We start from the raw sequence: 11,870 nt of genomic DNA, 5'->3' as shown, positions 1-11,870 counted from the left end.
TGACGTCTGCGGCATCCCACCTCCGAGCCTGCAAATGCCTGCTAATGGGCCAGGCCTCGCTCTTCTCAGCCTGGCCATTGCCGTGTGCAGCAAATACTGGCCATGGGCCTGGTCTGTGCCCCCTCATTGCTAAAACTGCATGGGTAGCTGCCCCCCTGGGTCCCAGCTTGCTCCAGCACAAGCAGCAAGAAATGCCGGCATAACGGCATGGATTGGGCAGAGGGGCCTGTCTCTGGAGCACCTGTATGAGGTCCATAACTGGGACGTGGGGTTTCTGATTCTGTTCCCAGATGAAGTGGGATCTCCTGGCTGATCTCAGCCTTGGGAGAATAACCCATCCTCGTGTTTGTTGGCCACACCAGGCTGCTGCCATTGCCTCCAGCTGTGCAGTACAGTGCTACAATTGATGGCAAAGGATGTGCAGCCTTTCTGGAGCTGTGCGGAGGGTTGGTACCTGCCAGATGTGCCACCTCTACGACAAGCTGTTTGTGGGCTGATGGGAGCCCAGTACCCTCCTGGGCCTCTGCCACGAGAGCCAGGAGGGAAGGAGGTGCATCATGCTGCAGCACTGACAGGCTCTTTCTCTGTTGCAGTTCTCAGCATGCTGAGTAACCCTCTCGGGAACGTCCTGGGGAAGCCCCCACTGGGTTTCCTGCCTCTAGACCCCATTGGTTCGGACCTGCCAGAAAAGTTTTCCACACCGACATTGAGGAACTCCCGCCTGGACTCCCGCTCCCTCTTGGACTCCCGTTCCAGCAGCCCCTCGGACTCAGACACCAGTGGGTTCAGCTCTGGCTCTGACCACCTCTCAGACTTGATTGTAAGTTTGGGTCTTGCACCCACTCTGTGGTTCCTGGTGTCTTGCTGCATTTCTGGGGAGCACAGGAGAGCTGTGGGGGGCTGCAAGCCGCAGCCCTGCCTGCTCAGGAGGGGAAGGGAGTGCTGGAGGGAGCTGTCATCCCCACACTGACAGTGAGGTTCTCCTGCAGCCCAGGGTTTGGAAGAAGGACTGCTCATCCAGTCAGCACAGACTAGCAGTATCCTTATTTTTTTTTCTCCTAAATAATATTTTGGCCTTTTGGCTTTATGCTTGCAGCCCTAATGGGTTAAAGTATCTCACAGAGGGGTCTGAGTGCTTGAGCTGGTGTGTGGCAGGAGGAAGTCTGTGCCCTGATCCCAACAGGGAGGTGGTTGATCAGCACAGCTGCCTCCAGGCTCCAGCCTGGGCTTCTCAAAAGCTCCTGTCCCTGCCTTTCATTGCCCTTCCCGTTTGCTGACTGCACTTCTCCATTTCAGGGCTGTTTCTTCTAGAGCAAACTGGGTCTAGCCTGCTCCCATTCCCTAAAGCGTAGCTAAATTTGGAAGCCAGTGAGTGAGGCGAGTGTCTGTCTTGCTGACCCAGTCTGTGCTGCTGGGTCTGCGTTGCAGTGTGAGCAGCAGCTCTGGGTGCCAGCAGGACAGCCTGGCTCCAGCCAGCTCTGCAGGTGCTGCTGCATGGCTTGTCCTCAGGACCTGAGGCTAAAGCCAGGGCTGAGCTGCTCCTGACTCTGCTGTGGTGCAGCCATGGCCTTGACCCCTGTGTTGGGGTGGGTGTGAAGGACACAGTTGGCTTGATGTGGAGTTGATCCTCCTATGATCCACCCTGGAGAATCAGGATCTTGAGCAGGGGTTCTGTAAGTGGCTGCAGCACCCTGGGCTCTGATGGCAGGTGGTGTGGGGCAGCAGGGCTTTGTGCTGGCCTTGTTCGTGAAGGTCAGGTCTTCCCCAGCACAGCTTTGGCGTGGGTGGCTGTGCTGCAGCAGTGCACAGCTAGATCCGCAGAGCGGCTGGTACTCTAAGCTGCACCATGCCTCGCATCCCTGCTGTTGTATTAATCCATGCTTTTATTCCTTCCACCCTGGGGAGAGGCATGTTAAACCTGTGAGCAGTGGGGTCTGCAGTCAGCTGAGCCCACACCCTGGTCAGGCAGGCCTGGGAGCTGGTCTGCAGAGGGCGAGAGCCAGCTGGCTGCCTGCAGAGCTTGTGGGTGCTGCTGGCAAGCCCTGCCTGCTGCAGGCAGGGCCTGAAGAAAAACATGAGGCTCCTCCTGGGGTGGTTGGTGCTCCCTGGGGGTGGCAGCTGTCCTCGAGGCTGTGCAAGGTGCCTCCTGCTTAATGATCCCCACTGCTGATAATTTGGCATGGGTTCAGTGGGAAATGGCTGCAGGGGCAGGCCTCTTCCAGGGAAACTGTGGTCCCATCAGGCTGCTGGGACAGGTGAGGTGGCTGCTTTCCTGCCTCTGCCAGACCTCAGAGGGTCTCAGGAGAACAGGAGATCAGAGAGCCCCTTCTCCTGCCATGGGTGAGGGCAGGGCCCCAGTGTGATGCATGGCCTCCAGTATTATGTGCTCCTACTCAGAAGCTGGGTTTTAATGTGGACTTTTTCTTGCAGTCAAGCCTTCGCATCTCCCCTCCTCTGCCCTTCCTGCCCCTCAGTGGGGTGTCAAGAGACCCCCTAAAGATGGGAGTGGGGTCGCGGCTGGATCAAGATCAAGCTGCCCTGGCTGCAGTAACTTCCTCCCCAGCCAGTGCATCGAAAAGATGGCCTGGAGCATCTGCGTGGCCTTCCTGGGATCTCCTGGACTCTCCAGAAGACCCCTTCAGTATTGAAAGAGAAGCCAGGCTTCATAGGCAAGCAGCAGGTAAGTTGGATGGTGGATCTCAGCAGGCTTCAGTATGTGGTAATGGTCCTGTGCTTCTGGGAGGGTACATAGGTGGTCTCTGTGCAGATAATGTGGCTGGACATGAGTTTGCAGCAGATTAGACCTTTCTTCATGCACAAGCCTGACTGTGGGTTTACCTGCTGGCAGAAAAGCAGGCAGGCTGTCTGGGCAGCTGCCTGTTGCTGCTGCAGCTCTGCTGAACCTGTAGTTGTGGAATATGGGGATTTGCTTGGAGACCCATGGGAGAGTGGGAAGTAAACGGTCCTGTACTGAGAGTTGCTTGTGCTTGTCCAAGCTGTGAATGAAGCAACCTGCACCTGGAGCGGGCAGCTGCCTCCCCGAAACTACAAGAACCCTGTCTACTCCTGCAAAGTGTTCCTGGGAGGAGTTCCATGGGACATCACGGAAGGTGAGCAGCCCCTTGGCCTGGCACTGAGGCCTTGGGTTTTGACACCAGGAGCGTGTAGGATGGAGCTTTTTGGGGGGATGCTGACTCCTCTCCTTCTGTCTGTAGCTGGACTGATCAACACCTTCCGTGTTTTTGGCTCACTGAGTGTGGAGTGGCCTGGTAAGGATGGCAAACACCCACGCTGCCCTCCCAAAGGTAATATGCCTAAAGGTAATAGCGACACGGTAGGGTTACTTTTTTCCCATGCTATGTTACAGCACGGATGCTGGGATGGTACGGCTGCATGCTGGTGACTGGATGGTACAGAGCACCCTAGGGTAAATGTCCCGCTCTCACTTGGGTCAGCACCAGGGTTGCAGAGCACTGTCACCTTGAACCTGGCGTCCCCACCTGTCCCTAGCAGGGCTGGGCAGAAGCGTGGGGTGGGGGGAAACCCTCTCTGGTGCTTCTGGAGCCCTACGTGGGCCTGGTTTTCTCTGGGCGTTAGCCACTAGTCCTCACTGCCAGCGCAGACACCCAAAGCACGCGCACCCTTGGCATAAAGCGCATGCGGCGAATCCAAATGTGTGTCCGCAGCAAGCTGGCAGGCTGTGGGGACTGGTGAGCTGAGCAGTGCCTGGGGCATAATCCTGTCTGAAGTAGCTGGGCTGATGTGTTGTGTAAGTTACAGGGTAAGGAGTGACTAGTTTGTAGGCTTGGTGGTGCCTAATGGCTTCATTCAGTCACCAGAGCAATGCAAGGTACAGAGTGCTGGCACTGATGGAAGTGATTTTAAAGCCCTGAACTCTATATTTCTGGGCCAAGACATCCTAAATGTGAAGCAAAGACTGTTTTCCTGCAGGGCACACTGGCCAGGCTGGTGATGCCCACTTGTCTCGATGTGGCTTTGTGCGTGGGGGACAGTGGCCCACATGGCACTGGACATGGGCAACCTGCCCCCTTGTGCTGTGCTGAGTTCGGGCTCTTTCCCAGCTTGGCCAGGCTCTGTGCATCACGGGTGGATCTCGTATGTAGAGTCTGCTGGGGCAAGTGCTGCAAATGGCTGCCCTCCCCTAGAAGGGGTTGGGGACAGCAAGGGAGATGGAGTGCAGATACTTTGGGTGGCATCTGAGAGTGATTTTTGAGGGTGTCTGCGAACTGGGGTGATCTGTTTCTCCTCTGCTACAGTTCTAACACTGGTTCTTTCCCTTCACCTCTAAAGGATATGTCTACCTGGTGTTTGAGTCAGAGAAATCTGTGCGTGCTCTGCTCCAGGCATGCTCCCAGGACCTGCTGAGCCCTGATGGGCTTAGTGAATACTACTTTAAGATGTCCAGCCGCAGGATGCGCTGCAAAGAGGTGAGCAGACCCATGAGGGTAGCCCTGCAGATGACAGCAGGGGATGCTGATGAGATCCTTGGAGACAAGGGGGTGCACAGTGTTACTCTGCTCCAGGATAGCAGGGCTGAAGTGGAGCAGCAGAAGTCAAACGGGCTCTTGGCCATCTTTAATTGATGTGTTCCTGCGGTAGGGCTGGACATGGGCAAGGAGGGAAGTTTCAGATCGGTGTTTGTGTGCTTCTCAACAGCTTGTGTCAGGAATTGTGACCTGGAGCTCCTGGATCTGTGGGGAGACCCTGACTTCATGAAGCCGAGCAGCTTAGTTACCTGGAAAGGAGCACAGGAACAGGGATTTTACTGCTTCATGCTTCGTTCAGCATATCTTTGCTTGCGGAGACAGACTTTGATCCCTTTGGTGCTTTATTAGACCTCATCTGCTTGCAGAACGAATGGCTTTCATGCTCACCACAGGCAGATATTTTGGATCCACAGCTGTAACTGCAGCTGCTCCCCAGCGCAGCCTTGGCTGGCTGACCTGTGCTCTGGAGGTGGAGGTGCTGAGGCTGCCAGAGGCTCAGGTTGGCCTTCCAGTAAAGGGGGACCTTAGCTATAGATCAGGTACAGCTGCACAAGTTTATGGAGTTAAAGAATTGAGATTCGGCTCTTATCTAGACAGGCACAAACTAATTGCACTCCAGACAGCTCTCCCAGTGTCTGGCTATTGGCAGCACTTTCATGCTTGGTGATTTAGCTCTGGCAGAAGCTTCTCCTCTTCGGAGCCCTATATCGGCTGTCTAGCAGATGGAAGCTCCTGTTGAAATTGGCAGTGGGTGGGTTGTTTCATTGATCTCCTCCAACAGGCTTCTGTGCAGGGAGGCATCTGACTGGGCTGTAAACATAGGTGCAGGCAGTAGGTAAAATCCACTTTTGCATGGATTGTTTCCTGGCTGCCAGCCCTGATGGACCAGTGTTTTGGATTCCAGTTTGGCTGCAAGCGGAGAGGTGTGGCAGTTCTTGTTCCCTTGATCGGGCCTTGTGGGCTCTCCTGAGGTGTCTGCAGCAAGGCTGGAGCTCCAGAGCTGTAGTGTCCTGAATGTGGACCCTGAGCAGCAATAACAAAGGGGCATTTGCAAGTTGGAGGTGAAGTCTGAGGGTCTGGGATGGCTTCTGCCATCAGCCAAGGGCACTGTAGAGCAGCACAGCCTGTGGCTTTGCAGGCCCTTGGCCAACTGACCTGCTTGTGTGTGGTTTCAGGTGCAGGTGATCCCATGGGTGCTGGCAGACAGCAACTTTGTACGCAGTCCATCACAGCGGCTTGATCCCAGCAAGACTGTGTTTGTGGGGGCTCTGCATGGGATGCTGAACGCAGAGGCCCTGGCAGCAGTCATGTATGACCTGTTTGGAGGGGTGGTCTACGCTGGCATCGACACGGACAAGCACAAGTATCCCATTGGTAAGTGGTGATCCTGCCAGGATCAGTAGTCACCCACAGCATGCTCTGAGGAGGCTGCAGGAGTGCCCCTTCCCCTCAGTGGGGAAGACTGCCCGGGGCACCTTGGGGAGGGCTGGCAGAGCTCACATGCCTGGGAAATAGAAGGTCCTAGATCATTCCAGAGCAGCTAGAGGTTTTTAGTATCTCTGTAGGCATTGCTGAAGGGCTTTTCTGCCCTTGTTCAGTGCTGTTAATGGTCATTAGATGCTGCTTTAGCTGCTCTTCTATCCCCAGAGCAGAGATGGCTGTGGGTATTACCCTGGCTCCTGCTGCCTGTCAGGGCAAACTCAGACCCACTGGCTGCTGGCCCTTCCTGCTGGGGAAGTGTCACTGTTGGGCAGTGGGAACAGGACAGGGCTGTGGGCAGCTCGGTTGAACCAGCACTTGTGGGCAGTGTCCTGTCCCTGCTGTCCTGTTTGGATCCCCTTCAGGGCACTGTTGCTTTGGGCTTCCAAGGCAGCCGGTAGCACAAGTGGAGAGGCTTCCCTGAGTCTCCTGACTGGATCTGCTGGGGGATGGCATGTCCACCTCAGCTCAGGGCATCAACCTTCCTAGGGTCAGAGAGGTGCTGGGGATGAGTGTGACTCTTGGACAGCACTCCCCCCCTCTGGGGCTGAAACCACAAACTGCTGCAGGCAGCAAGTCTGGTGTTCAGCTGCCACCTCAGCTCACGAGGAGAGCTGCTGCCCCAAACCATGACCTCTGCAGCCCCTGTAGTAACCCAGAGAGCAGCCCTGTCTCTGTGCCCTGCTGAGACAGCCTTCCAAAGGGGAATGGAGCACTTGCCACTCATGTCACAGGAGCTGAAACATGTCACAGCAGTGTCCCATGTACCTCCCTGGTGGCCTCATGGGGCAGGGGACAGCACTGAGGTTACTGGTCTGTGTGGAAAAACCCTATGGCTTGAGCATGAGGTCCAGCTTTCCAGGCTCAGGCTTCAGCAAGTCGTGAATCTCCTGCGTGTTGCCAGGCAGGAGCAATGTCAGAGTTTGGTAGTGCAGAGCTGCCTGCTGCTCGTCACTGTCCTTGGACAGCTTTCAGGCTTTTCTGGTCAAGACTTGGTGCCTAAGGCCTGGGTTTAGGACTGTGGTACTGCAGTGCTTTACCACTGAAGTGGTGTGGGGGGGACAGTCCCAAGGGGTTGGGAACGGAAGTATGAGATGTTAAGCAAATTCTTAGTTCCAGTATGACCATGGATGAAGTCTTGCACACTGAGCTGCCACGTGAGGCACTGTGAAGTCCTAGAGCATGACCTTAAAACCTCCTGTGGCTTCATGCAGAGCCCAGGTCACTCCCTCAAGTAGGTGAGATCTCTGGCTCCCAGCAGCAGACCGGCACTTCCACCCTTGAAGTTGTCTTAGTTACAGCAATGTGAACTCAATTTTGGTAACTAAACTGTACTCTAATTTTGATTGAAGCATCTCCTGTGCTGAGGTGCTGCCCCAGGCTTGCTTGACTGTTGCCCCTGGCTTGGCAGAAGGCTCCTCAAGGGAAGACCACTGTGTATAACCTGCCTTGTGCTGAATCATCTCGGGTAGAGGGTAATCCTGCTGGAGGCATGTACTGTGAGAAATCAGTGTCTGACGGTAGTTAGGAGGAGCTGCCTTTTGAGACCAGTTGCTCTGGGTCAACAGAGAAAGCTGTTGCCCGGACAGCTTTCAGGGTGTCCCACTAGGAGACGGAATTGACCCCCTTAGAGGAAGGATCCCCTTGAGTGCAGCTGCAATCCCCGTACACAGCGTAACCCCAAACCAGATCCAGGCCCTCCAGCCTGTGTCCTGTGTGACGCTACAGGAGAGGAGTGGATGGGTTCTGGGTAATGCTTTGCACTGTGGCTGTTGGTGGTGAGCTGAGCTCTATCAATCTGCCGGCATGCAGGACTGTCTTGTAACAGCCCAAAGCTCCCTTTACACCGAGAAAAACTCATAGGTAAGCACAGATACGTTTTCCTGGAGCTTAACAAAACTTGGCTGGAAACAAGTGGTGCAGGAATGCTGCTGACTGGCAATGAAGCTGCAAAATGCAAGGCTCTGGGATGAGTGGGAGGCTCAAAATAAAAGCTGCTGAGCTGTCTCAGCACCGTCTTATTTTGGGTGCAGGCATGGAGCCCGCTACTGTGCTGGCCTCAGTAGTGCCCTGGCAGCCTCCCTCTGTCTGCCTGGCTGCTGCCAGTCCTCCTGGGAGCGCTGCCGCCCGTAACCTCACATCTTACCAGCCTGGAGGTGTCCGTGGAAAAGCCTTTCTGCTCCCAGCTGCCTGCTGTGCTTTTGTTACCGCCTGGGGAAGGAGGCAGGCAGAGCCATGAGGCCTTGGATACAGTCTCCCTGCAAAAGCTGCTTCCCTGCCAGTGGCTGAACTGCGCCGGGGGAAGGGGTGGTGCTGGCAGCAGCTCCCTCTCAGCCTCCGCTGGTTCCTGCTGTAGGTGCTGGGTCAGTCTAACACTTGTGGTCTGGCTTGTTCCAGGGTCTGGCCGTGTCACCTTTAACAACCAGCGCAGCTATCTGAAGGCAGTGACCGCTGCGTTTGTGGAAATCAAAACTACCAAGTTTACTAAAAAGGTGAGTGGAGCTGATGGGGCAACCCGGGGAGCCGAATCTGTGTGTGATGGGTGGTACTGCTGGGAGCACCACGATCTGTGTAGCCTGCCCCGTATCGCTGTGGAAGCAGAGGGAGGTGGTGAACTGCTGCTCCGCCTGCTATGAGGGGTGCTGGTGATGGGTTTGGGGTACCCAGGGTGGTGGGTCGGTGCCACAGGGGCTGCCCAGGGAGCAGGCAGTTGCCCCCAGCACCGCTCCGTGCCCACTGCCTGGTTCTCCCGCAGGTTCAGATTGACCCGTACCTGGAGGACTCCATGTGCCAAGTCTGCAGCGCCCAGCCCGGCCCTTTCTTCTGCAGAGACCAGGTAAGGCTTTCCCCTGCCGGCTGTGCTCGGCTCCTGGCTGTTGGTGGGGGGCTCCTCGAGGAGCAGGCTCCGCTTCCCGCAGCAGCGTTTGCTTTAGTGTCTGGGGATGCCTGTTGTCCCTTGCTGAGTGGGAAGGATGAAATGTTCATGCAAGAGCCCCAGGTGGGCCCTTGTTTTGGAGGAGGTGCAGCCCTTCTGGGGGGCAGCTCCAGTGCTCACCGGGAGGCAAAGGCAGCTTTCCACCCTGCCTCAAGCCAGGGATGCCATGGCTCTGCTGGTGCTGTGCCAGAGTACCAGGGCCCGCTGTGTGCAGCGGGCTGACCCCGAGGGGAGGTTGTTGCTCTGTGCGCCGTGACAAGCTGGAGGTTGGAGTGCTGTCACTCTGCAGTCGGTCCCGGAGCTGCCTGAAATGCAGGGGATGCTGGCTGACCTCTGCTCGCTGTGGGCAAAGGAGCTCGGCCAGGGTCCAGTGGCTCCCTGCAGGGTCTAGATGGGAGATGAGCAGCAGCATGCTCTGCTCTGCTGAGAGAGGTGGCAGTGGGAGTGCTGGCAGACCCTGCCTGCAAGTGCCCCCAGGAGGTGTTTTCCAGCCAGTGCCCAGATCCTGGGGGTTTTTTTTAAACCTTTTTAAAAGGGACTGCGAAGCCTGGCACAACACGCCCTCCGGCAGCATTGCTGGAATTCCCTCCCTCCGCTTCAAAGATCCGCTGTGCTGGTGTGGGCTCATGGGCTGCAAAACCGGGGAGGGGGTGGGAAATGCCACTTTCCCGGCAGGCCAGTGTCCGTTTGCCTTGCCTCGAAACCCCTGCCCCACGGCGTTGCCCCTCTGCTCTCCCCGCAGATCTGCTTCAAGTACTTCTGTCGCTCCTGCTGGCACTGGCAGCACTCCATGGAGGTCCTGCGTCACCACCGCCCGCTGATGCGCAACCAGAAGAACAGAGACTCCAGCTAAAGAGGCCGCCGAGGCTCGGGGGCTGCCGCAGGCGCAGGAGAAAGTCCTTTTGTTAACCTGCCAAGTGGAGAGCGCACGAGCGTGCCTGCTGGTGCCAGACCCAGGCTGGGAACGCGCTTCCTGAGGACTAACGGGGAAAAAAAAATCTTACATTCACGTTTGCACTTGCTGGTCTTTTTGTTTCTGCACTAATGCACAGTGAATTTTGTCGGGTTTTGTTTGGGGGTTTTTTGAGGGGGGGGAGCGCCCCTCAAGCGATTCTGCAGTTCCCAGACTTTGGTTCCTAGTTTGCTGATGAGAAGCAAAAAAAAAAAAAAGGGCCACGTGTTGAGAAGGTGTTTATGCAGATGCCTTCACCTAGGTTTTTTATTTATTAAAGGCGCTTTTTTACATTCCTTGCAATACTGATGGTGATAATGCAGGTCTCATTGGCTCCATTTTTTTGCAGTTGCCATACAGTGCCTTTCCATTCATTTAACCCCCATCTGAACGGCATAAACTGAATGTTCAGCTGGCGTTTTTTACTGTAACAACAAGGAGACTTTGCTCTTCATTTAAACCAAATCATATTTCATATTTTACGCTCGAGGGTTTTTACCAGTTCCTTTTTACACTCTTAAACAGTTTTTAAGTCGTTTGAAACGAGAGATTTTTTTCTTTCCTGGCAGCTTTTAACATTATTGCAATTTGTGTCTGGGGGCTGCTGGTGGAAAGTTGTAAATCAAGGGGTTTGCAACAGAACAGGACGGGCTTTTTTTGGATTTGAAACTGGACCGGATAAACGATCTCTGAGCTGCTGTATATAGTTTTAAATAGTTTGTTGCACTTTTTTAAGTTGCACTTAAGGGGGGTTGATAGAGGTTTTTAATCACAAAGTCACAGGACTTACTTTTCTTTTGTAACTAGCTAAAAAAGGGCTGCGTTTCGGTGGACAGATGAAGGTTCATAGGAGCCCTTTCTCTTAGAGGGGACAAGTACTTTTCCTTTCCTTTACGAAATGTACGGAGTAACGGTGCAGTCGACTGAAATGCTGCTGCTGGGATTTGAGAACTTTAATTATTATTATTTTTTTTTACTTTCCCCTCTATCGGAAGCTGTGTGCCAAAGAACCAGTGTCATAATTTCTCCCTCTTTTTTTTTTCCTGCTGAGCTGATGTTGCATTGTTGCATATCCCAGCTGCTCTTTGTGGGGTTTCGTGAAGCTGTGTGTGAAGTCTCTACCTCATTGTAGTATATGCAGGCAAGACTGCACTCTCCTACAGACGTGTGGAGTAAGCTGTGGTGTAGTTTTTGGCACATAATAAACACGTTGCAGCAAAAAAAAAAACCCAACCCTCTCGTGCTCCTTGCTTGTGTGCCTTGTGTGAGAGCTCTGCGCGCTGGAGGGCCGAGGTCTCTCATCCTCAGCTCGTGGTGGTGGAACCGCTGGGCGAAGCTGAGCCTCAGCCTGGCACGGTGGGAACATACGGGTGCTGTAGGTGACTCGGCCGGAGAGGAGCTCTCTGCTGGGAGATGCGTTTAGATGCCAATTAGCAAAGGCTCCTTCAGTGGGTGCCTTGGGACCCTCTGCAGAAGCAGCTGGGCTCCAGCTTGAGCTCCCCTACTTACAGCAGCAAGTGGAGGAGGTTAATGGGAATGTTGTTGTGTCTGCCCCCCCCCCCCCCCCCCCCCCCGAGGGGTGACACCCTGCTGGGGTGTTTGGCAGGGGAGATGGGCTCCAGGGGGAGACCCCAGCTCTCAGAGGGCTGAGCATGACCCATGTGCAATCCCCTGGGTGGACACCCTTGGGTGCCCCTGGATGGGGGGGGAGCTTTGGGCTCCTTCCTCAAGCCCCCCCACTTCCCTCTCCCGCAGTGAGTAACTCTGCAACCACCCTGGGGTGGCCACCCCTCATCTTTTTGGGCTGGGTGATGCTCCCATGGGGCCAGACCCCCCTCTCGTGGGTGGTGTGAGTTTGTGGGTGCTCGGTGTCCTCCTCCATTGCGGCCTAATGTGGGACCAGCTGGTGGCACCTGGGGCAACTGTTTCCTCGGCTGCTCCAGCCCAACCCGGGGGAGCGGGGTGCTGCTGAGGGCTTCGCAGCCCGGGGCCAGCG

At 55.4% G+C, this 11,870-nt stretch overlaps 1 protein-coding gene across 3 annotated transcripts in view; it reads left to right on the top strand.

Annotated features, from left to right (window-relative positions):
* The window catches only part of CPEB1 (cytoplasmic polyadenylation element binding protein 1), a 37,745-nt gene extending 26,618 nt beyond the window's left edge, over positions 1 to 11,127 (top strand). The window contains exons 3-11 of one of the 3 annotated variants that reach the window (XM_009276325.1): positions 594 to 820; positions 2,431 to 2,680; positions 2,997 to 3,110; positions 3,216 to 3,305; positions 4,312 to 4,448; positions 5,684 to 5,882; positions 8,385 to 8,479; positions 8,743 to 8,823; positions 9,665 to 11,127. In XM_009276325.1, coding sequence (XP_009274600.1) covers positions 594 to 820; positions 2,431 to 2,680; positions 2,997 to 3,110; positions 3,216 to 3,305; positions 4,312 to 4,448; positions 5,684 to 5,882; positions 8,385 to 8,479; positions 8,743 to 8,823; positions 9,665 to 9,775 — 1,304 coding nt within the window. In that variant the 3' untranslated portion in view covers positions 9,776 to 11,127. Of the gene's footprint in view, positions 1 to 593; positions 821 to 2,430; positions 2,681 to 2,996; positions 3,111 to 3,215; positions 3,321 to 4,311; positions 4,449 to 5,683; positions 5,883 to 8,384; positions 8,480 to 8,742; positions 8,824 to 9,664 lie in introns of all 3 variants that reach the window. The other 2 variants (XM_009276324.1, XM_009276326.2) reach the window with 2 other exon arrangements.
* Positions 11,128 to 11,870: the final 743 nt, after the last annotated feature.

This window comes from Aptenodytes forsteri, unplaced genomic scaffold, assembly GCF_000699145.1.
Source record: "Aptenodytes forsteri isolate BGI_AS27 unplaced genomic scaffold, ASM69914v1 Scaffold113, whole genome shotgun sequence".
NCBI classification, from domain to species: domain Eukaryota; kingdom Metazoa; phylum Chordata; class Aves; order Sphenisciformes; family Spheniscidae; genus Aptenodytes; species Aptenodytes forsteri.
This window is presented reverse-complemented; position numbering and strand designations above follow the sequence as displayed.